At 41.0% G+C, this 23,206-nt stretch overlaps 1 protein-coding gene across 1 annotated transcript in view; it reads right to left on the bottom strand.

The window, feature by feature from the left end:
• C20H16orf87 (chromosome 20 C16orf87 homolog) overlaps positions 1 to 23,206 on the bottom strand; it is a 110,874-nt gene that overhangs the window by 15,192 nt on the left and 72,476 nt on the right. Inside the window, exons 2-3 of the mRNA XM_050773428.1 lie at positions 16,575 to 16,750; positions 9,129 to 9,225 (exon numbers count right to left, since the gene is read on the bottom strand). Of these exons, the coding sequence (XP_050629385.1) occupies positions 9,129 to 9,225; positions 16,575 to 16,640 (163 nt within the window). The 5' untranslated portion in view covers positions 16,641 to 16,750. The remainder of the gene's footprint in view (positions 1 to 9,128; positions 9,226 to 16,574; positions 16,751 to 23,206) is intronic.

Below are 23,206 nucleotides of genomic sequence, written 5' to 3'. Positions count from 1 at the left end.
ATCCATGTGTCCACTGATTAATACATGAATAAACTAAATATGGCATATACATAAAATGCAATATTATTTAACCTTAAAAAGGAAATTCTCATGCATGTTACAACATGGATGAAACCTTGAGGACACTGTGTTAAGTGAAATAAGCCAGACCCAAAAGGACAAATATTGTATGATTCCATTTACATGAGGTGCCTAGAGCAGTGAAATTCACAGAGAAAGTAGAATGGTGGTTGCCTGGGGCATGGGGGAGAAGGAAATGGCAGTCATTGTTTAATGGGTACAGAGTTTCAGTTTGAAAAAAATAAGTTCCGGAATTGGATGGTAGTGATGGTTAAGAATACAATATGAATGTACTTAATGCCACTAAACTGTACATTTATAAATGGTTAAAATAGTATATTTTGTTATATTTTACCATAATAAAACTATTTTCAAAATTCTATGAAAAAGAAGAAATTAGAAAACAAGATACCCTGCTAAAGTTTAGGTGCTAATAAGCTAAATGGTGGACATGCTTGATGACAAAATTATAGATGTAGAAAGGAAAATCAACAAAATGTCCTGGAATAAAGCAAAAAGACAAAAAGAGAATGTGACAGAAAGTAAAGAAAAATGAAGGAAAGATCCAAGAAACCTAATAGATATCCCTATGACAGAACTGCTAATTATCTACCCATTATTCCTTCTCCCTGTCTTCATTAAGAACAGAATCTTGTTCTGTTAAAGAGGGCAATATGCCTAAAATCGGTATATATTCTCAAGACTCTCCCTGCAGGTGAGGTGGCATCTAGCTCTAGCCAATGACAGGTAAGTGAAACTGGGTAAGGTTTCCAGAAAGATTTTTTCTAGGGAAGAAGCATAGCTGGCATGCCCCTTTGTTTCTCTGCTCTTCCCTCTTCTTCCTTCTTGAAATGTGTATAGGATGCTTAGAGGTGCAATAAGAACTACCTCAGAACAATGAGGGTAAGCCACATCTTCTTAAGGTGGAAGAAAGAGAAGAGACTAAGTCTTTGATGAAATCATTGAGCCACTACCCTTGTACTGCCTATCTTTATCCTCCTTCCAATACAGTGTCAATTTCCAATACAGTGTACAACACAATCCTAACATGATCCTATAGGCATGCCAGAATGAAAAGGAAAGGAAATGGGGGGAAAAGCAATAATGGATAAAAACTGCCTTGAGTTGAAGAGCTGAGCTTTCAGATGGAAAGGACCCACTGAATGCCAAGGAAGAATGAGAACAAAATTAAAGTGTGAATGCAAAACAAAGGCACTCTCCACAATATAAGATAAGAAATGTACCATTATGTCTTGTCTGGAAAAGTTTTTCCAGGAATAAAGCAATTTCTGGGAAATTTGTTCCAAAAGTAAAAACACATGGGTTAAAAGGAACAAACACACAGTATGTAAGAAAGAGTGGTACCAAGCGTGGTGGTTCACCCCTGTAATTCCAGCACTTTGGGAGGCCGAGGCGGGCAGATCCACCTGAGGTCAGAAGTTCAAGACTAGCCTGGCCAACATGGAGAAACTCCGTCTCTACTACAAATTAAAAAATTAGCCAGGCATGGTGGCACATGCCTGTAATCCCAACTACTAGGGAGGCTGAGGCAGGAGGATCATTTGAACCCAGGAGGTGGAGGTTGCAGTGAGCCGAGATCAGGCCACTGCACTTCAGCCTGGGTGACAGAGCAAGACTCTGTCTCAAAAAGAAAGAAGAAAGAAAAGAAAAGAAAAGAAAAGAAAAGAAAAGAAAAGAAAAGGGATTATCCTGGGAGTACAATGGAAAGAAATCCTAGTACAAGAGCTGTACAGCAGACCTAAAAACAATCAGTCTTAATTAGAAGTCAAAGAACTCTATGAAAAGTGTTTTGAAGATGAATATAGATATCATAGACTGTATGATTAAGAATCTAAAAGTACAGGCTCAGAGGCAAATGTATGCATTTTTTTCATCAAAAGGCAAGAAAAACCCCACAAAAATCAACTACATAAAAGCCATGTTTCATATAGGAACGTACAGCACTTTTATGCAATTAGCAAGTAAGGAACAAGGCTTGTATTTTTTTTTTTTTTAATTTTTGTATTTTTAGTAGAGATGGGGTTTCACCACATTGGCCAGGTTGGTCTTGAACTCCTGACCTCAAGTGATCCCTCTGCCTCAGCCTCTCAAAGTGTTGGGATTACAGGCATGAGTCACCGCGCCGGCCAGCAAGTAAAGAACAATACTTTCTGAATAACAAAACCAAACCTCCACAGTCAATTCAGAGTTGAGGACCACTTATACCACTCAATCACTTTGGATTTATAAAAGGTACAGGTGATAATCATTTCTCCATTTTTTTCCCTTAACTAAAAGTGAACTTGTCATTTATAAACTTCGTTGCTTATCAGCCTTAGCCTATTAACTTATATTAAAGAATAATTTGAAAACTAAGTTTAGGTTTTTTTCCCTTTTTTCTTTCTCCCCATAAAAAATGAGAAGGTTATTTACTTGACTATGCTTACCCTAAACCTTTTACTCATTGAAAATTACACAGTTAAAATACTAATAAGCAATTATAATTTCCTACTGTCTCAACTATTTTTTCTTTCCTTTACAGGGAACTCTAAATTTTTAATTTTATTAAATTTTAAATTCTAAATTTTATGAACTAGTGTCTCATTTAGAAATTTATTTTCTTCTACAGTTTTTATAATTAAAATTTTCTTCTTTTTTAATTTGAGATAGAGTCTCACTCTGTCACTCAGGCTGGAGTGCAGCAGCAAGATCACCACTCACTACAACCTCTGCTTCCCAGGCTCAAGCAATCCTCCCACCTCAGCCTCCCAAGTAGCTGAGACAACAGGTACATACCACTGAGGCCAAAAAATAGGGTCTGGAGGCAGGGAACTTAAAGCGATCTCACACTTCGGCTATAACAGGAAACATCCTCTTCATAGGGCATAGGCCAAGTAAATGACTTTGTAACTTTACTTCATCCTCTCTATAGGGGGTAGGCCAAGTAAATGACTTTGTAACCTTACTTCATGCTCTCCTTTTACATAGGGTGTGCCCCAAATAGAGGGTATTTAAACTCACAAAAACTCTGTAACAGGGCCTTTGAGACCCTATGCTCCAAGCCCACTCCCACACTGTACTTTATCAATAAATCCATTCAATCCTTCCTTGCTTTGTGTGTTTTGTCCAGTTCTCTGTTCAAGACACCAAGAACCTGGACATACTCCAGAGTTAACATCACCATGCCTGGCTAATTGTTTGTATTTTTCTTTTTTAGAAACAGGGTTTCGCCATGTTGCGCAGCCTGATCTCGAACTCTTGAGCTCAAAGCGATCTGCTCGCCTTGGCCTCCCAAAGCACTGGGATTACAGGTGTGAGACCTTGTGCCCAGCCTGAGCATTTCTTTCTTTCTTTCTTTTTTTTTTTGAGGTGGAGTTTCACTCTTGTTGCTCAGGCTGGAGTGCAATGGTATGATCTTGGCTCACTATAACCTCTGCCTCCCTGGTTCAAGCAACTCTCCTGCCTCAGCCTCCCGAGTATTTGCGATTACAGGTGCATGCTACCACGCCCAGCTAATTTTTGTACTTTTAGTAGAGATGGGGTTTCACCATGTTGGCCAGGCTGGTCTCAAACTCCTGACCTCAGGTGATCCACCCGCCTCGGCCTCCTAAAGTGCTGGGATTACAGACGTGAGCCACCGCACCCGGCTGAGCATTTCTTAACACAGTGTTAGTGCTAACATGCATCTCTTTCTCTCATCAAAATTAATTTTAAATTTTAAAAAGTTCATTAATTCCACCTGGAGTTCATTAATTCCACCTGGCTCACACCTGTAATCCCAACACTTTGGAAAGCAGAAGCGGACGGATCACCTGAGGTTGGGAGTTTGAGACCAGCCTGACCAACATGGAGAAACCCCGCTTCTACTAAAAGTACAAAATAAGTGGGGCGTGGTGACAAATGCCTGTAATCCTAGCTACTTGGAAGGCTGAGGCAGGAGAGCGGCTTGAACCCAGGAGACAGAGGTTGTAGTGAGCAGATATCACGCCACTGCACTCCAGCCAGGGCAACAAGAGCTCTCGCTCAAAAAAACAAAAAAAGATTCATTAATTTCTATAATAGATTTTGCTTATATATACATATTTTCAGCTACATTAAGTTCTATATAGTTTTACTCTACCACCTCCCTAATTTCTATGAATGTTATGAAGGTATAATTGATTAGTATTTATGAAAAACATGAGTTTTAAACAATTCATATCTAGCTAAATCTAGTCAGCCTAACAGATTCTTTTCTTCCTGCACATCACAAACTGTGTACAATAATTAAATAAGAGCTTTCAACCTAGTGAAATGTTAAAAATATCTTTTATAGCTTTATTTTTTAAATCAACGAGCTTTAATTATAGTCCTTTTTTAAAAAAGATGTCTACTTATGCAAACAAGTCTTCCTTGACTCTACCTGTTATATAATTACCTATCTAGGCCAGGCACGGTGGCTCACGCCTGTAATCCCAGCACTTTGGGAGGCCGAGGCGGGCGGATCACGAGGTCAGGAGATCAAGACCATCCTGGCTAACACGGTGAAACCCCGTCTCTACTAAAAATACAAAAAATTAGCCGGGTGTGGTGGCGGGCGCCTGTAGTCCCAGGTACTTGGGAGGCTGAGGCAGGAGAATGGCGTGAACCCGGGAAGCGGAGCTTGCAGTGAGCCAAGATCGCGCCACTGCACTCCAGCCTGGGCGACAGAGCGAGACTTCGTCTCCAAAAAAAAAATTACCTATCTATCCATTTATGTATTTCCTTATTAATACTACATGTAGAAATCATTTTGTGGGGTTTTAAAAACAAGCTCATGCTTCAAGTACTGTTTTGCAGTTTTTTCTTAAATTAACAATGTTTTAGAGATCTTTCCCGGTTTCAGTACATAAAATCTGTATCATTCTTTCAAACTAGCACATACTAGTAACTAAAAGATAATTTAGTTACTTAATTTAACCATTCCCCTATTGATTACATCTGGCTTACTAACAACCTTCTGCTATTATAAAGTGTTGCCTTGAAAATCCTAGTAAATGCTTGTGTATATAAACAATTAGGCTCTCTAGGCTACCTACCTACTGATTCTAGGCTCTGCATTCTAGGCTATGTGTATTTAAACCTTTTAACAATTACTGGTAACACTGGTCTCCAAAAAGGCTATACCAATTTTTGTTCCCAACAGTATGAGACTATCCATTTTGCCATACTCATGAAAGTACTTAGAAATTCTTTACACTTATGTGAGCTGTGGGCAAAAAGAATGGCATTTCGTTTCAACTGCATTTCCCTGATAATTAATGAAGTTGGTTATCTTACAGATATATAGTGTACATTTTCATTTCTTCTATTAATTCTCTACTACTTTCCTCAAAACTGAAATGTTCTAGATCTCACTGACAACACTAAGCACTTGATAAATTGTAGTGACCTTAAACTCTTCTCAATGCCCTACATACTATGGGATTATCCAAGGCAAACCTTATTTCTAAGAAATTTAATTGTAAAAACGAGTATTACTGAGTACCTAAAACTTAACATGCTTTGCAAATGTTAGACATTTTCATACGCACTTCAATCCTCTAACACCGGTACTATAAATCTATCTTATAAACAAACAACAGTTGCTCATGGAGGTTAACTAAGTTGCTTAGAAAGGGAAAGAATTTGAATCTGAAGCCAGGTTTTCTGACCCCCATGTCCGTACTCTACCGAACCGTTTTTGAGGCTTTGAATACTCTTAATCCTCTCCCTAAAATCTTTTCCTCCTGTGGTTTCTATGGCACAGCCAATCCTTGACGTTTCTCCTTCCTTTCTGGTTTGGTTTTGCTGCTGATTCTTCCTCCTGCAGGGATTTCTGGGCTTCAATGTTTCATCTTCACTTCAAAGTCAAAAGACCACTCTTATTAAACAAGGAAACCTCAGGAAACTCCAAATATAAAATAATAATGAATTGCTTCTTAAAACTCACTCATGGCCGGGCGCGGTGGCTCAAGCCTGTAATCCCAGCACTTTGGGAGGCCGAGGCGGGTGGATCACGAGGTCAGGAGATCGAGACTATCCTGGCTAACATGGTGAAACCCCGTCTCTACTAAAAATACAAAAAACTAGCCGGGCGTGGTGGCGGGCGCCTGTAGTCTCAGCTACTTGGGAGGCTGAGGCGGGAGAATGGCGTGAACCTGGGAGGCGGAGCTTGCAGTGAGCCGAGATCACGCCACTGCACTCCAGCCTGGGAGACACAGCGAGACTCCGTCTCAAAAAAAAAAAACAAAAAACAAACAAAACAAAAAAAAACAAAAAAAAAACCTCACTCATTGCCACGACTTATATAACATTGGGCTGTTGGTTTTTCTCCTACGGCTGACATTTCTTCTCAGTTGATCTGACCTGTCTATAAAATTGGTGTTTGTCAAAGTTTAGTCCCTGAATGCCTTCCTCTTCCTAACTTACAAACTCTGCAGTGCCAGCTCATCCATTTTCCATGATGACAACTACCATCTAGTCACTGATGGCTCAAAAGTTTTATCTGCAGCTGAGGCTGCAGACTGTATGTCCAACTGAAAAAAAAAAAAAAAAAAAAAACTACATGGATGATGTTTCTATACCCAAAATTAAATTCTTCATCTTTCCCCCACAGCTTGTTTTCCCTCTTATATTCTCTTTTAACTAGCAATCCAAGTCAGAGATCTGGGAATCTTCTAAATTCTTCCCTGTGGTTTAACTGGTTAAACTTAACAACTCATTAACACTTGTATCATCTGTTTCTTCTTTTATTCATTTTGTTTTACACAAGGTCTCACTCTGTCACCCAGGCTAGAATACAGCAGTACAATCACAGTTCACTACAGCCTCAACTTCCCAGGCTGATGTGATCCTACTGCATCGGCCTCCCAAAATGCTGGAATTACAGGCATAAGCCATCATGCCTGGCCCTGTTCCTTCTTTTATCTTTGTTGAGTTTCTTAACTCATTTCTCATCTGAATCACTGGTACATAAAATGAACTCAAAAATACTTGAATAAAAAAAATAAGCACTTTGTCTCCCTAAGAACAAGGACCATGTCTTAATTCATTTTTAGAAACTCAGCACTGAGCTGACATGCCACCCCAAAATAGCTACTGAGTGAATCATCATTTCAGGGTTCCTTTATCTAAACCAAACTCTCAGAAAGTAAGATCCAGAAATGCATTTTTAACAAGCTCTTCTGGATGAATCCTATACAGCCAACCCAGCAACCGCCTTTAAGAACCAATGAATTATGTTCATTCTCATGATTAGAAGAGAACTGAAACAGTGACAGAAATGGAACTAAACAAGTTTCCCGCCACTTCTATATAGACCTAAGATAAATAAACCTCTCAGACATAAATAAAAATTATTATTGAATCATCTGCTACTATAATCACTCTAACTCAGTATCCTTAGTTAACCTACTGCAATAATCCACTTCCATATTTGTACCCCTACAAACTGTTCTCTACACAGCAGCTGGAATGATCTTTCTAAAACTCAAATCAGAGGATGCCATCTTCTCCTCACTTTGTCCCACCCCATCTCAGGGACAGTTTCTCCTCACAGTTTACAAACAAAATCCAAACTTCTTACTCTGGTTTACAATCAGAGTAATCTAGCCTCTGCCTAGCCCTCTGAACTCATCTTCCACTCTTCTAACCATACTGTCTACACTGCCATCACAATGGTCTTTTTGTTCCTAAAATATACAAAATTTTGTCCAACCTTAGAACTTTTGCACTTGCTATTGCCATCTGTCAAGAACGCTCTTCTCCCTGACCTTATCATGGCTAGCCCCTTCTATCCACTGAGACTCCATTTAAATGTCACCTCCTCAGAGGGACCTTCTCTAACCACCCAATCAAAAGTAGCCTTCCAGTCACTACATAGGACTATAAAGCATTTATCACAAGGTTACATTTTCTCTGTATATTTGTTCACTATCTCCCACCCACAAGAATATAAGCTCCATGACAGCAGTAAATCTGCCTTAACAGTAGAATTCAATGCTTTGTGCCCAAGGCTTGGAACAGTGTCTAGCATACAGCAGGTGCTCAGTACGTATTTGTAATCAACCTACTCTTATTTCGAGGTCACCACTGTATGAAGGTCTGCTTTTAGCCAAGCATAAGTAACAAAATTGTATCTTTTAGTATTAATAAATATGTCTATTGAACAAATCCAATTTGTCTATTTTAATGGAAAAGCAACAAATTCAAACAAAATCATTTTTTGGATATCCTCGGTCAGGGAACTGTAAAATATAGCCAACATGTCTAAAAACGTTTTTCATACCAAAACCAAGTTATATTTTTCAATGGTCACTAGTTTAAAAAAAAAAAAACAAAACTTTAAAGTTGCTGCAAATTTTACCAGCATTGTAAGAGAAAAAACTCAAATGTCCATCAACAGGAAAATGGATAAACAAATCTCCATACAAAGACTCCTACTAAGCAATAAAAAGGAATGAACTCTTATTGGTACATACAACATGGCTGAATCCTAAATAATTACACTCAGTGAAAGAAACCAGGCAAAAAAAGAGTACATACTGTATGATTCCATTTATATGAACAGTGACAGAAGGAAGATCTGTGGTTACCTAGAGTGGAGGTAGCAGGAAGGAGGGATTACAAGGGGAACTAGGACACTTATGAAACTGATGAATGTTCATAATATTGATTGTGGTGATTAACTGGTAATATACATATGTCAAAACTTATCAAACTGTGCACTTCAAATACATCCAATTTACTCAATGTCAATTATTACTAAAACTATTTTTTTTAAGTTTGTCTATCAGATCAGGTCACTTGCTAAAACCCATCAATGGTTCTCCGACTTCAAAAATAAATAATTTGTTACAAGCGTTATCAGGTTGTAAGCGACTTAACATTTAAATGCAATACACATGAAACCAATGTCATAAACTAATTCCAATAGTTAATAAAAGTCAAAGACACTTTAATAGATTTAAACTTTTAACTTCAACAAAAAAATGTAAATAGTAAATTCACAAAAATTAACTTTGTATTTCTACATCAAAAAGCTAAAAAGGTATTAAACTCACAATTACCTGTAGAAGGTGGTGATTTCTCTGAGTGTTTTGCATTTAAAAGTTTTCTGCTAATAAATATGTAACCACAGGGACATGATTTACATGCAACAGGAACCTGTAGGAAAAAAAGAAAAATACATATTATTACTATTTTTCTATTGTTAAATTTCTCAGTGTCTATATGATCTCCTCAAATGAATGATAAATTACTTGAAGTAGGAATCACGTATTTATTTAAACCCCAACTCCTTACAACAAATTGTCTGAGATGAGTATCATATCACATAGATATTCACATTCTCTTTTTTCTTCTTTTTTTTTTTTTTTTGGGACGAAGTCTCACTCTGTCACCCAGGCTGGAGTGCAGTGGCATGATCTAGGCTCACTGCAACCTCTGCCTCCCGGGTTCAAGTGATTCTTCTGCCTCAGCCTCCCAAGTAGCTGAGACTACAGGCACCCGCCACCATGCCCAGCTAATTTTTATATTTTTTTTTTTTTTTTTTTTTTTGAGACGGAGTCTTGCTGTGTCGCCCAGGCTGGAGTGCAGTGGCCGGATCTCAGCTCATTGCAAGCTCCGCCTCCCGGGTTTTTACGCCATTCTCCTGCCTCAGCCTCCCGAGTAGCTGGGACTACAGGCGCCCACCACCTCGCCCGGCTAGTTTTTTGTATTTTTTAGTAGAGACGGGGTTTCACCGTGTTAGCCAGGATGGTCTCGAACTCCTGACGTCGTGATCCGCCCGTCTCGGCCTCCCAAAGTGCTGGGATTACAGGCTTGAGCCACCGCGCCCGGCCTTAATTTTTATATTTTTAGTAGAGACAGGGTTTTACCATATTGGCCAGGTTGGTCTTGAACTCCTCACCTCGTGATCTGCCCGCCTCAGCCTCCCAAAGTGCTAGGATTATAGGAGTGAGCCACCACGCCCGGCCTGATATTCATATTCTTCTACTGCTTAACAAAACAATGAGGACCATACCAACACCATAAAAAATAAATGCATATTAAATATGCACTGATGTGAGCGACCGATAGAAAACTGTAATAGGGTCAGAGCAAGGGGAAGTATGTGGAAAAAAAGGTAGCATTTCCTAAAAGGTTAGTTTGACAGCATTTTATGGTATAGAACAAATTTGAAAAGGGTGAGTGGGCAGGAAGTCATTAAAGTAACCCTGGTAAAAGATTATGAAGGACCAAGTGGAATAGTAAGAATGGAAATGGAAAAAGGTAGATCTGCCAGAGTTTCAAAGGCAAGAAAAACAGACAAAGGCCCAAACTGATGACTGGTGAAAAAGTGGGAAGAAGTGAAAATAACTCAGGATTCTAACATGAGAGGAGAAGATATCAACTACTACTGACAAAAAAGAATAAAGAATAGTTTACAGCAACCAGTTTTTTCTTAAATTGTTGTGGGTAGATAGTAGGTGTACATGTTTATGGGGTACACTAACACAGACATGTAGTGCCTAACAATCATATCATGAATCACACATTCATCCTTTGTGTTACAAATAATCTACACTTTTAAAGTTATTTTTAAATGTACAATTAAATTATTACTGACTATAGGACTGGGCGCGGTGGCTCACACCTGTTGGGAGGCCGAGGCAGGTGGATCACTTGAGGTCAGGAGTTTGAGACCAGCCTGACCAACATGGTGAAACTCTGTCCCTACTAAAAAAAAAAATACAAAATTAGCCGGGCATCGTGGCGCATGCCTATAATCCCAACTACCTGGGAGGCTGAGGCAGGAGAATCGCTTGAACCCGGGAGGCAGAGGTTGGTTGCAGTGAGCCAAGATCGCACCATTGCACTCCAGCCTGGGCAACATAAGCAAGACTCCGTCTCAAAAAAAAAATTATTGACTATAATCCCCCTGTTGTACTATCAAATATTAGGTCTTATTCTTTCTAACAACAACCAGTTTGAGAGGCAAAAGTATACTGACATAAAAAAAGAGAATGTAGGAGAAAGTAGGAATTTAGATCCAGAATCTTATATCTTAGTTCCAGAAATGACTCTGGACAAGATATTTAAGATCTTCAAGCTTCTGCTTCCAAATCTGCAAAATACGTAAATTTCCTTTCTCTACTCCAAACTTGTAACTGTTTTTTAAGCCAAGTGCTACTGAAAATCACTGAAAAAATTTTTTAGTTTTCCCCATAATCATTTCACCCATATCAAAGTTAACAATCCTTGGAATCAAGACTTGTTCACCAAAAGTCTGAAACTAATCTTGACGAAAAAGTATTTACAGAATAATTACAGTAAGAAAATTTCAATTTTCTTTGTAAGATAAATTCCCCCATTTGGCAGTTGTTCTGCTGAAGCTTTTTATCTATGTACAGAATGCCTCATCTTACAAAATCTAAATACTTGATCTAATTGAGCTAAATTGAAATTTTGGCAGAAGAATTCCTTTTCTTTGTATAAAAACATTGAACAAAGGATCTCCAGTTTGTATTTAAGAAAAATAGCACAGAAATCAATAAAAATAATCAAACTCCAGATTTGTCTAACAGCTTGCTTTGTTAAGAATGTGATGAGATCCCTTCAAATCACAACCAAAAAAAGTTACATTTTTTAAATAGTGTAAAATCTGTCTAAAAGAGATGTCTGCCATTTTTTCAAATTTCATATCTTCATATAAACCAAGCTCAAAGGCACTGACTCATTTCATTTACACCTAAACATATTATTAAGGGCATCCACAGTAATGTAAATTGTTTTAAATTAATGCTATCCAAAATACACAAATGCATGTTCTTACTCAACAGCTCCTTTCCTAATCAGCAAGCATTTTCTTCCAGCTACTGAAACTCAATAAATTTGAATCTGGGTTTCAGTCTTATACAAAAGAACATCATATCAATCCATATCCAGAATTAACAGTGTTGCAGTTAGATGAGAAATGTACATTTGGCTTTGAGACCCAGAATGCACAAACACTAACTCAACTGATAGGTTGATTTTCATCCACAAATGAAAGTGTTTTATGCTCAATAAACCTTCATGTGCCAGAGTTAATTCATTCTATCATCCTGTTTAAAATAAAAAGTTCCTTCCCCACAACCTCTGCCCTGGAAAAACAAACAAACAAACACACCACCACCACCATCACCACCCTAGATCCTGTAAAAACAATTATCAAATAGGTTGGACAACTTCAGTAATATTAACCTCATTTCATTAATTATAGTATAATTTAGATTTTAAACAAACACACTAAAGTTTCTTTACATTTCAGTTGATAAACACAACAGTAATGAAATTCTAATGTTATACTTTCAGGATTTTAAAAGGAAAGAAAATATTCAGGCCGGGCGCGGTGGCTCAAGCCTGTAATCCCAGCACTTTGGGAGGCCGGGACGGGCGGATCATGAGGTCAGGAGATCGAGACCATCCTGGCTAATACGGTGAAACCCCGTCTCTACTAAAAAATACAAAAAACTAGCTGGGCGAAGTGGCGGGTGCCTGTAGTCCCAGCTACTCGGGAGGCTGAGGCAGGAGAATGGCGTGAACCCGAGAGGAGGAGCTTGCAGTGAGCTGAGATCCGGCCACTGCACTCCAGCCTGGGTGACAGAGCAAGACTCCGTCTCAAAAAAAAAAAAAAAAAAAGGAAATATTCAAAGTATTGTTTACTGCTAGTTTACTGGGTATTCACTTTTTGAAAGAAAGATTTAGGTTGTTTGTATGTTTTACAAGTAAAACAGATATTTTTATTTTTATTTTTTTATTTTTTTTGAGATGAAGTTTACAGGTGCCTGCCACCATGCCCGGCTAATTTTTGTATTTTTAGTAGAGACAGGTTTTCACCATGTTGGCCAGGCTGGTCTCGAACTCCTGACCTCAGGTGATCCACCCGCCTCGGCCTTCCAAAGTGTTGGGATTACAGGTGTGAGCCACCGTGCCTGGCCTGGATTTTTTAAATCTGCAAAAAAAAAAAAAAAATCTCGTCCTATAGTGTTTCACTGATTTTTCACCTTTTTTTTTTTTTTTTTTTGAGACGGAGTCTCTGTCGCCCAGGCTGGAGTACGGTGGTGCGATCTTGGCTCACTGCAACCTCTGCCTCCCAGGTTCAAGCAATTCTCCTGCCTCAGCCTCCCCAGTAGCTGGGGCTACAGGTGCATGCCACCACGCCCAGCTAATTTTTTAGTAGAGATGGTGTTTCACCGTGTTAGCCAAGATGGTCTGGAACTCCTGACCTCGTGATCCACTAGCCTCTGCCTCCCAAAGTATTGGGATTACAGGTGTGAGCCACTGCGCACGCCATTTAACTGATTTTTTAAAAGCTCTAAAATAATTACATTACAGATAACTCATTTAGATTCTTTATTACTGAGAGAACCAAAGGAACTTATACCAGACATATTTGCTATCCATCACATAAAATTTCCTTTAAATTAAAAAAAAGCTGCTCTATTTTTTTAAAAAACAAAGACAAAAACAGAAGCATACACAAAAGATACCAGAAAACTGACAAGAATCTTGAGTACCACTGCACACAAAATAGCTCAGTGATTTTGAGTGACTGATGGATATGAAACCCCTTGAAAATAAAAGTATTGTGGTTTAATATGTTTTAGAATGATATGTTCAACAGAAGCCTGCAAAGGAGATGTTACAAAGCAGTTGATAATCTAGCTTTTTCTTGTTTGCTGATCTCTGTACCAGTCTTTCAAACTTACGCACACACACACAAGTAAATCCAATCAACTGGGAAATCTCAAATTTAAAGATTTTACATTTATGTTTATAAACTATACCTAAATTCTAATTTAATGTTTTTTAGGCAACTTAGAATCATAGCAGTAATCTAATGTTTAGAAAATGGCTTTCTAGATTATAATCATATTCTGGTTTGTAACTAAAAGAAGCCAGTACTTTTAAATTAGAAAGCTAAAATTAATCCATTATTTTTTCACATCAGGTTCATATCACCAAAAGTTTTAATTAGTCCTTATACACGTTATATTCACTTAAGTATTTGGAATAAAGGACAAAACAAACCAACTCATTAAATTATGTACTAGTTTGCTATGGGCAGAATTATGCGCCCCCCACATACCCAAATTCATATATTGAAGCCTTAACCCCAGTGTGATGGTATTTGGAGATGGGGCCTTTGAGAGATAATTAGATTTAAATTAAGTCATGAGGGTGGGGCCCTCATGATGTGATTAGAGACCTTTTATGAAAAGGGAGGCCGGGCGCGGTGGCTCAAGCCTGTAATCCCAGCACTTTGGGAGGCCGAGATGGGCGGATCACGAGGTCAGGAGATCCAGACCATCCTGGCTAACACAGTGAAACCCCGTCTCTACTAAAAAATACAAAAAACTAGCTGGGCGAGGTGGCGGGCGCCTGTAGTCCCAGCTACTCGGGAGGCTGAGGCAGGAGAATGGCGTAAACCTGGGAGGCGGAGCTTGCAGTGAGCTGAGATTCGGCCACTGCACTCCAGCCCGGGCGACAGAGCAAGACTCCCTCTCAAAAAAAAAAAAAAAAAAAAGAAAAGGGAGAGAGCTTGACCCTCTCTCCGCCATGTGAGGCCACCAAGAAGACAGCCATCTGCAAGCCAAGAAGAGAGCCCTCACCAGAACATAACCATGCTTGCACCATTATCTTGGACTTCCAGCCTCCAGAACTGTGAGAAAATAAATTTCTGTTGTTTAAGCCACCCAGTCTATGGTATTTTGTTATTACAGCCAAAGCTGGGAAAGCTGATTTTATATGAAAGAATAAATATGGGGAAGGGGGTGTATAATAAAATGAATGTGATCTTTCCAAATAAAACACTGATCCTGTTTTGTTGAACAGTTTTTCAGAAACTCCTATAAGTTTAGTATCCTTTGCTCTTTTATATAAAAATAGTCATAAAAAACTGGCTATTTTTCCCAAAAGGTTGCTTTATGCCAATTAGAACGAAGTCAGGATTTGCAAATACTTGTGCCTTACAGAAACTGGAATGCATAACGCATACCCCATGTAAACCTTATACTTCTACACAATTAACTGGAATAATTGGAAATGATTTAAACACTGAAATAATCTCCCACAAAGAGTCATATCGCAAAGACCAGTTTTGTCAAAATTTAACAAATTTAGTTTAGTAGTAAGAATGAAAGTAACTCTTTGGAAAACATGACTAAACTGTTTTTATACTGCATACTGGCATAGCTCCTACACTGTATTTCTTGCACAACCTTTTTCTGATGAGCGTTTGTACTACAGCCCATAAAGGATACTTAATAAAACATGTAACATGTTTTCTGTTACAAGATTTGAAAAACCTACAAGAATTATCCTTGAAAAATGCACTAAAGTCAGCTTATTAAAAAGTCACCAGCCATTTCAAATTACTCTTGATTTTAAAAAATTTAAAAAGGCGGGGGGGAGGGGAGGCGAGAAAGGTAGTCATTTTGAAAAAATTCACTCAGTGGAAAAGGAAAAAACACACCCAGATCTACACGCTGGTAACAAATGAGGGCCTTACGAATGCTTTTAATTGAAGGAGTTTTAACTCATTCGATGTTAAGGCTTAAAGGAATGTCTATTATTCCAGTAAAGAATTGAGACACGCTTCAACACAGAGAACACTGAAATGAGATGTTTAAATTACAACTATTACACCATGAACTCAATGTAGAAAGGAATCGTTTCAAATTCAAGAAACCAGATAGAGAGAGAGGGAGGGAGAGAGAGACAGAGTGAGACAGAGATATAGATCTAGAAGCAGACAGGCCAAATTTGTAACAGTGGATACTGCGAAGGGTGGGGATACTACGAGCGCCCAAAAAGGAGGAAGGGCTTAAACGGGGGCCTTATTCAATCATGAACCATTAAAAACAACGTAAATGCAGGATTCGCGATTGCACAGCAAAAATATAATAAATACGTGAGGAGGGGAAAAAAAAATCTCCAAATTCGCCGAAACTCAAAATCATTACACGCGGCCCGCTTTGTCCCACTCAGGCGCCCGCCCCGGTCGCTGAGGCGCCGTTTTGGGGGAGCCCCGCACCCGTCGGAACCGGGAACAAAGCCGCCCGGGCCGCAGGAGGGGCTCTCGGAGCCAGGGCCTGGCCTGGGAGGCGGGCGCACGGCGCCCTCTCGCCGGGGCTGCCGCCCGCAGGCTCCCACCGCTGTCACCGCCGCCGGCGAGAAGAGTCTGGGGCGCCAGACAGCCGCCCAATGAGCCCACCACAGGCGTGCTCCCCCAGCTGCCGGGACACAGCAGGAGGGGCTCGGTTGTCTGGCCGCCGCCAGGCGGATACTGGCTGGCCACGGCCCCGGGCTCTTCCCGCGAAACCCCTCGGTGCAGCCCGACCGGCCCCGGACCCCCACCGCCGCCGCCGCGGCCGGGCCCAAAGACCTGCCCACCGCTCAGCCACCGAGAGCCCGGCGAGGTCCCCCTCCACAGGCAACGGCCGCCAAGCCACTGCCGCCCGCCCGCGCGCCCGGCCCCCAGCACCCACCTGTTGGTCGCACTCGGGGCATGATTTGGTGGCCATCTTCACTTTCTTGGCTCGAGTTGCAGACATGCTCCTCTACCTCAGCGGCGGCGGCAGCGACGGCTCGGGCTCCTCCCCTCGCACTTCGGCAGCCCGGCCTCCGGCCGCCCCGTCCCCGCAAGCCTCACCAAGCCTCTGGCGGGTGCGCGCGCGCGCGCGTGCGCGAGCTCGCGCGGAACCTGCGCGCCAAGGGGGCGGGGCGGGGCGTCGGCTGGCGGCTCCTGGGGACAGCGACACGCGCTCCCACTACGACTTGCGACCCACAGCTCGCCCGCGAGCTCGCCCAGAGTATCACTGGAGGAGAAGAGACCTCCCGGACCGCCCCGGCGCGGCAGTGGCCACGCCTCTTCTCGGCCTGGCCGACTACGAGGGGGCAAGGCCTGGGCGGGACTCGGCAGTAACGGGCGTCGAGCTCGACCAACGAAGGCACAGGTAGGACGGGCCGTAGTGCTGGGCACGCCCCCTCCCCATGGAACGAGAACGTGGGAGCGAAGGCTGGGGAATGAATGGTGAAGGGCGTAGCGTGGATCCTGGCATTTAATAAACTTCAGTAGGCTGGGCGCGGTGGCTCATGCCTGTACTCCCGGCACTTTGGGAGGCCGAGGCGGGCGGATCACGAGGTCAGGAGATCGAGACCATCCTGGCTAACACGGTGAAACCCTGTCTCTACTAAAAATACAAAAAATTAGCCGGGCGTGGTGGCGGACGCCTGTAGTCCCAGCTCCTCGGGAGGCTGAGACAGAAGAATGGCGTGAACCCGAGAGGCGGAGCTTGCAGTGAGCCGAGATCGCGCCACTGCACTCCAGCCCGGGCGACAGAGCAAGACTCCGTCTCAAAAAAAAAAAAAAGCAAACAAAAAAACTTCAGTAGATGTTACCAAGACTAATCGTTGAGGAATTATGATAGACATTTTATGAGAGCATTGGACCTAGCAGCAGAGTGAAAATTTATTTATTTATTCAATATATAATTGCCTAAGTCCCACTGTCAGGAAAATTTGAATAAAATGCAGTGTCAGCCTTCAAGGAGCAGCCTAGCTGTGTAAACCAGTGCTACTCACTATCAAGAGGAGGGATCAGTTGTTTTTCTTTTTCCAATCTGTCCGTGACTGATACTTACTAAATTAACATTAAATAAATTATTCGAGGCCGGGGGCAATGGCTCACGCCTGTAATCCCAGCACTGTGGGAAACCCAGGCGGGCGGATCACTTAAGCCCAGGAGTTCGAGACCACGCTGGGCAACATAGCGAGATCCCCATCTCTACAAAAAGTAAAAGATTTTAAAAATTTAGCTGAGCATGGTGGCCCATGCCTGGAGTGGGAGGATCGCTTGAGCTTATGAGGTTGAGGCTTCAGAGAACCGAGATTGCGGCCACTGCACTCTAGCCTGAGTGATAGTGGGAGACCCTGTCTCCAAAAAAAAAAAAAAAAAAAAAAAAAAAAAAAGGGCCGGGCGCGGTGGCTCACGCCTGTAATCCCAACACTTTGAGAGGCCTAGGCAGGTGGATCACCTGAGGTCAAGAGTTCGAGACCAGCTTGGCCAACATGGTGAAACCCCATCTCTAGTAAAAATACAAAAATTAGCCAGGTGCGGTGGTGCACGTCTGTAATGCCAGCTACTTGGGAGGCTGAGGCACGAGAATCGCTTGAACCTGGGAGGCGGAGGTTGCAATGAGCCAAGATTGCACCACTGCACTCCAGACTGGGCGACAGAGCGAGACTCTGTCTCGGAAAGAAAAAAAAAAGGCCGGGCGCGGTGGCTCACGCCTGTAATCCCAGCACTTCGGGAGGCCAAGGCTAGCTAACACAGTGAAACCCCGTCTCTACTAAAAATACAAAAAAGTAGCCGGGTATGTTGGCGGGCGCCTGTAGTCCCAGCTACTCGGGAGGCTGAGGCCGGAGAATGGCGTGAACCCGGGAGGCGGAGCTTGCAGTTAGCCGAGATCGCTCCACTGCACTCTAGTCGGACTTCGTCGGAAGGGGAGGGGAGAGGAGGGGACGGGAGGGAAGGGGAGGGGGGAGTTAAAAACAACTCTGCAAAATGTAAGCTTACTTTTAAATATTTAATTTGACAGACCCAGAGTTATGCTTAATAAACAATCAGAACAAACATAACAGAAAGAAAATAATTTACAAACTGTACACGTTGCTCAGAGAAAATTTGCCAATATGCATTTATTACAGAGACTGGCTATTCCACTGATAACTTTTTATCCTACAATTGTTAACTAAAGCAAAGTTATGAGTTACAATTGTATATAGTAAATGCCTGTAAGCACACTTTGTATAAATAACAGGTATATAAATGTTTAAAGCTTTTAATATGAAACCCACGAGATTGCTTCCTGTTTGATCATTTACAGGCATACTTTGGAGAGACTAGGGGTTCAGTTCCAAGCCATTACAAAAAAGAGAGCCACACTCAATTTTTTTGTTTCCCAGTACATATAATAAACATGTTTCCACTATACCATAATATAGTAAAAGTACAATAGCATTATGTCTAAAAAACAGTGTACACACCTTGATGTTAAAATTGGGCTACAAATCCTGGGCAAAATGGTGAAACCCGTCTCCAAAAAAAATTTAAAAATAACCAGGTGGTGACAGTGCATGCCTGTAGTCCCAGCTACTCAAGAGGTTGAGGTGGAGGATCCACTGAGCCCAGGAGGTCGAGGCTGCAGTGAACCATGATTGTGCCATTGCATTCCAGCCTGGGTGACAGAGAGAAACCCTGTCTCAAAAAAAAAAAAAAGAACGTAATCCTGCCACTGCTTTATCAACTAATATTTATGTAATATTCTAAATCCTTTGTTGTCATTCAGCTATGTTCACAGAATCTTCCCCAGGAGAGTCCATCTCAAAAAACCACTTTCTTTGCTCCTTTATAAGAAGTAACTCCTCATCTGTTCAAGTTTTATCATGAGATTGCAACATTAATCTGAGCACTTTGGGAGGCCGAGGCAGGAGGATTGCTTGAGCTCAAGAGTTTGAGACCAACCTGGGCAACATGGTGAAACCTCATCTTCACAAAAAAATACAAATATTATCTGGGCGTGATGTGCATCTGTAGTCCCAGCTACCTGGGAGGCTGAGGTGGGAGGAATGCTTGAGCCCAGGAGGTCAAGGCTATAGTGAACCATAATCGTACCAATGCACTCCAGCCTGGACAACAGAGTGAGACCCTGTGCCCAAAAAAAAGAGGAGAGAATGAGATTGCAGCAATTCAGTCACATCTTCAGACTCTACTTCTAATTCGGGTTATATCTTGCTATGTGTCCCGCATTTGCAGTTACATGCTCCACTGAAGTATTGAACCCCTCAAAGTCATCCATGAGGATTGTAATCAACTCCTCCCAAGCTCCTGTTAATGTTTATATTTTGACTTGCTTCCATGAGTCATGAATGTTCTTAATGCCATCTAAAATGGTGAATCATTTCCAGAAGGTTTTCAATTGACTTTGCCCAGATCCATCACAGGAATTGCCATCTATGGCAGCAATAGCCTTACAAAATCTATTTCTGAAATAATAAGACTTGAAAGTCAAAATTATTCCATAATCCATAGCTTACAGAATGGATTAGCAGGCATGAAAATAACATTAATTTCTTAAACCTCCATCAGAGCCGTTAGGTGACCAGGTGCATTGTCAATGAGTAATAATATTTTGAAAAGAATCTTTTTTTCCAAGCAGTAGGTCTCAGCAGAGGACTTGAAATATTTAGTAAACCATGACAGATGTGCTGTCATCCAGACTTTGTTATTCCATGTATAGAGTATAGGCAGAGTAGATTTAACATGTTTCTTAAGGGCCCCAAGATTTGGGGAATGGTATATGAGCATTGACTTCAACTTAAAGTCATCAGCTACACTTGCCCCTAACAAGACAGTGAGCCTCTCTGTTGAAGCTTTGAAGCCAGGCCTTGATTGCCGCCTTCTCTCCAGCTGTGAAAGTCTTAGGTAGCATATTTTTCCAGTACAAGGCTGTTTCACCTACAATGAAAATTTGTTCTTCAATGTAGCCACCTTTACTAATAAAATTAGCTAGATCTTTTGGATAACTTGCTGCAGCTTCTACATCAGCACTTGCTTCCCCACCTTGTACTTTTACATTATGGAAATGGCTTCTTTCTTTTTTTTCTTTTTCTTTCTTTCTTTTTTTTTTTTTTTTTTGATGGAGTCTCGCTCTTTCACCCAGGCTAGAGTAAAGTGGCATGATCTTGGCTCACTGCAACCTCCACCCCCATGAGTTCAAGCGATTCTCCTCCCTTAGCCTCCCCAGTAGCTGGGATTACAGGTGGCCGCCACCATGCTTGGCTAATTTTTGTGTTTTTAGTAGAGATGGGGTTTCACCATGTTGGCCAGGCTGGTCTCAAACTCCTGACCTCAGGTGATCTGCCCTCCTTGGCTTCCCAAAGTGCTAGGATTACAGGTGTGAGCCACTGCGCCTGGCCAAGTTGGCTTCTTTCTTTAAATCTCAAGAACCAACCTCTGCTAGCTTCAAACTTTTCTTCTGTAGTCTTCTATAGAATTGAAGAGAGTTAGGGACTTGATCTGGATTAGGCTTTGACTTAAGGGATTGTTGTGGCTATTATGATCTTTTATCCTGACTACTAAAACTTTCTTCATATCAGTAGTACAGCTGTTTTTCATTCTCATCATTTGCATGTTCACTGGAGTGGCACATTTGATTTCCTTCAAGACTTTTTCTTTGCATTCACAACTTGGTCAGCTATTTATCCTATAGTGTAATAGTTAAATTTTAAATTATCTTCAGTGGAAAAATTGATTTCAGATCTATGATTTTCCTATGCAGGAATTTTCTTTTGAGGGAAATAAAATTCAAACTGTTCTATCACATTTGTAAAATGTTTAGTTATAGCATTCACAGAGGTGCAATGTCAAGTTCATTGTCTCTTTAATAATTACTGTAAAAACATGGAACATATTATAATAATTGTAAAATACCTGTTATTTCAAGTTTCTTACTTAAATTTGCATCTCTCAATCATAACTACTAGGGAAAAAATATGCTGCCCTCCTTACTTGCACTAAAATTTTAAGATCCAAAACTCCTGCACAGAATACTAGCAAGCCATCTTCAGCATAGTTTGAAGGAATTATACATCATGATAAAGGAGGATTTATTTCTGTAATGCAGGAATGATTAAACATACAAAAATCAATCAGAGTAATATACCACATTAATAGAATGAAAGGGAAAACGATATGACCTTTTTGACATAGGTTCTCACTCTGTCACCCAAGCAGGAGTACAGTGGCTCGATCTTGGTTCACTGCAACCTCTGCCTCTCGAGCTCAAGTGATCCTCCTTCCTCAGACTCTCAAGTAGCTGGGATTACAAGAATGTACCACCATGACCAGCTAATGACATGACTATTTTGATTGATGCAGAAAAGGCATTTGACAAAATTCAACACCCTTTCATAATAAAAACAAGTGTTGATATGGATATAGATATGGAGAAAATGGAACCCTTGTGGAATGTAAAATGGTGCAGTTGTTGTGGAAATGCGGCCTGGAGATTCCTAAAAAAATTAAACATAGAATTACTATTTGAGGCCTGGTGTGGTGGCTCACACCTGTAATCCCAACACTTTGGGAGGCAGAGGCAGGCAGATCACTTGAGTTCAGGAGTTCGAGAAGCCTGGCCAACATGGTGAAACCCGTCTCTACTAAAAATACAAAAATTAGCCAGGCATGGTGGCATGTGCGCGTAATCCCAGTTACTTGGGAGGCTGAGGCATACGAATCACTTTAACCTGGGAGGCAGAGGTTGCGGTGAGCCAAGATCGTGCCACTGCACTCCAGCTTAGGTGATAGAGCGAGACTCCATCTCAAAAAAAAAAAAAAAAAAAAAAAAAAAAAAAAAAATTTCCATTTGATCTAGCAATTCCACTTCTAGGCATATACACAAAAGAGTTGAAAGCCAATACTCAAGCAAATACTTGTATGCCAATGTTCGCAGCAGCATTATTCACAGTAGCCAAATGGTAGAAACAACCCAAATGCCCATTCTCAGATGAATGAATAAACAAAATATGTTACATACCATATGTCACGCACCATATAACATCATTCCAGACTGCACATTCGACAGTGGTCCCATGAGATTATAATACTGTATTTTTACTGTACCTTTTCTATGTTTAGGTACACAAATACCATTGTGTTACAGTCACCTACAATATTTAATATAGTAACATGCTGTGCAGGTCTGTAGCCTAGGAGCAATAGGCTACACCACATAGCCTAGGTGTATAGTAGGTCATACCATCCAGGCTTGTGTAAGTATACTCTACGATGCTCACACAATGATGAACTCACCTAATGATACCTTTCTCAGAACATTTCCCCATCATTAAGTGACTCATGACTGTGCATATAACAAAATATTATTTAGCCATAAAGAGAAAGGAAGTTGTGACACCACAACATGGATGAGCCTCGAAGACAGGATGCTAAGTGAAATAATTCAGACACAAAATAACAAATATTGTATGATTCTACTTAGATGAGAGACCTAGCGTCATGAAATTCATAGAAACTGAAAGTAGAACAGTGGTTGTCAGG

This window comes from Macaca thibetana, chromosome 20 (assembly GCF_024542745.1).
Source record: "Macaca thibetana thibetana isolate TM-01 chromosome 20, ASM2454274v1, whole genome shotgun sequence".
Taxonomy (NCBI): Eukaryota; Metazoa; Chordata; class Mammalia; order Primates; family Cercopithecidae; genus Macaca; species Macaca thibetana.
Note: the sequence above shows the minus strand (reverse complement) of the source record. Positions and strands in the feature narration are given on the sequence as shown.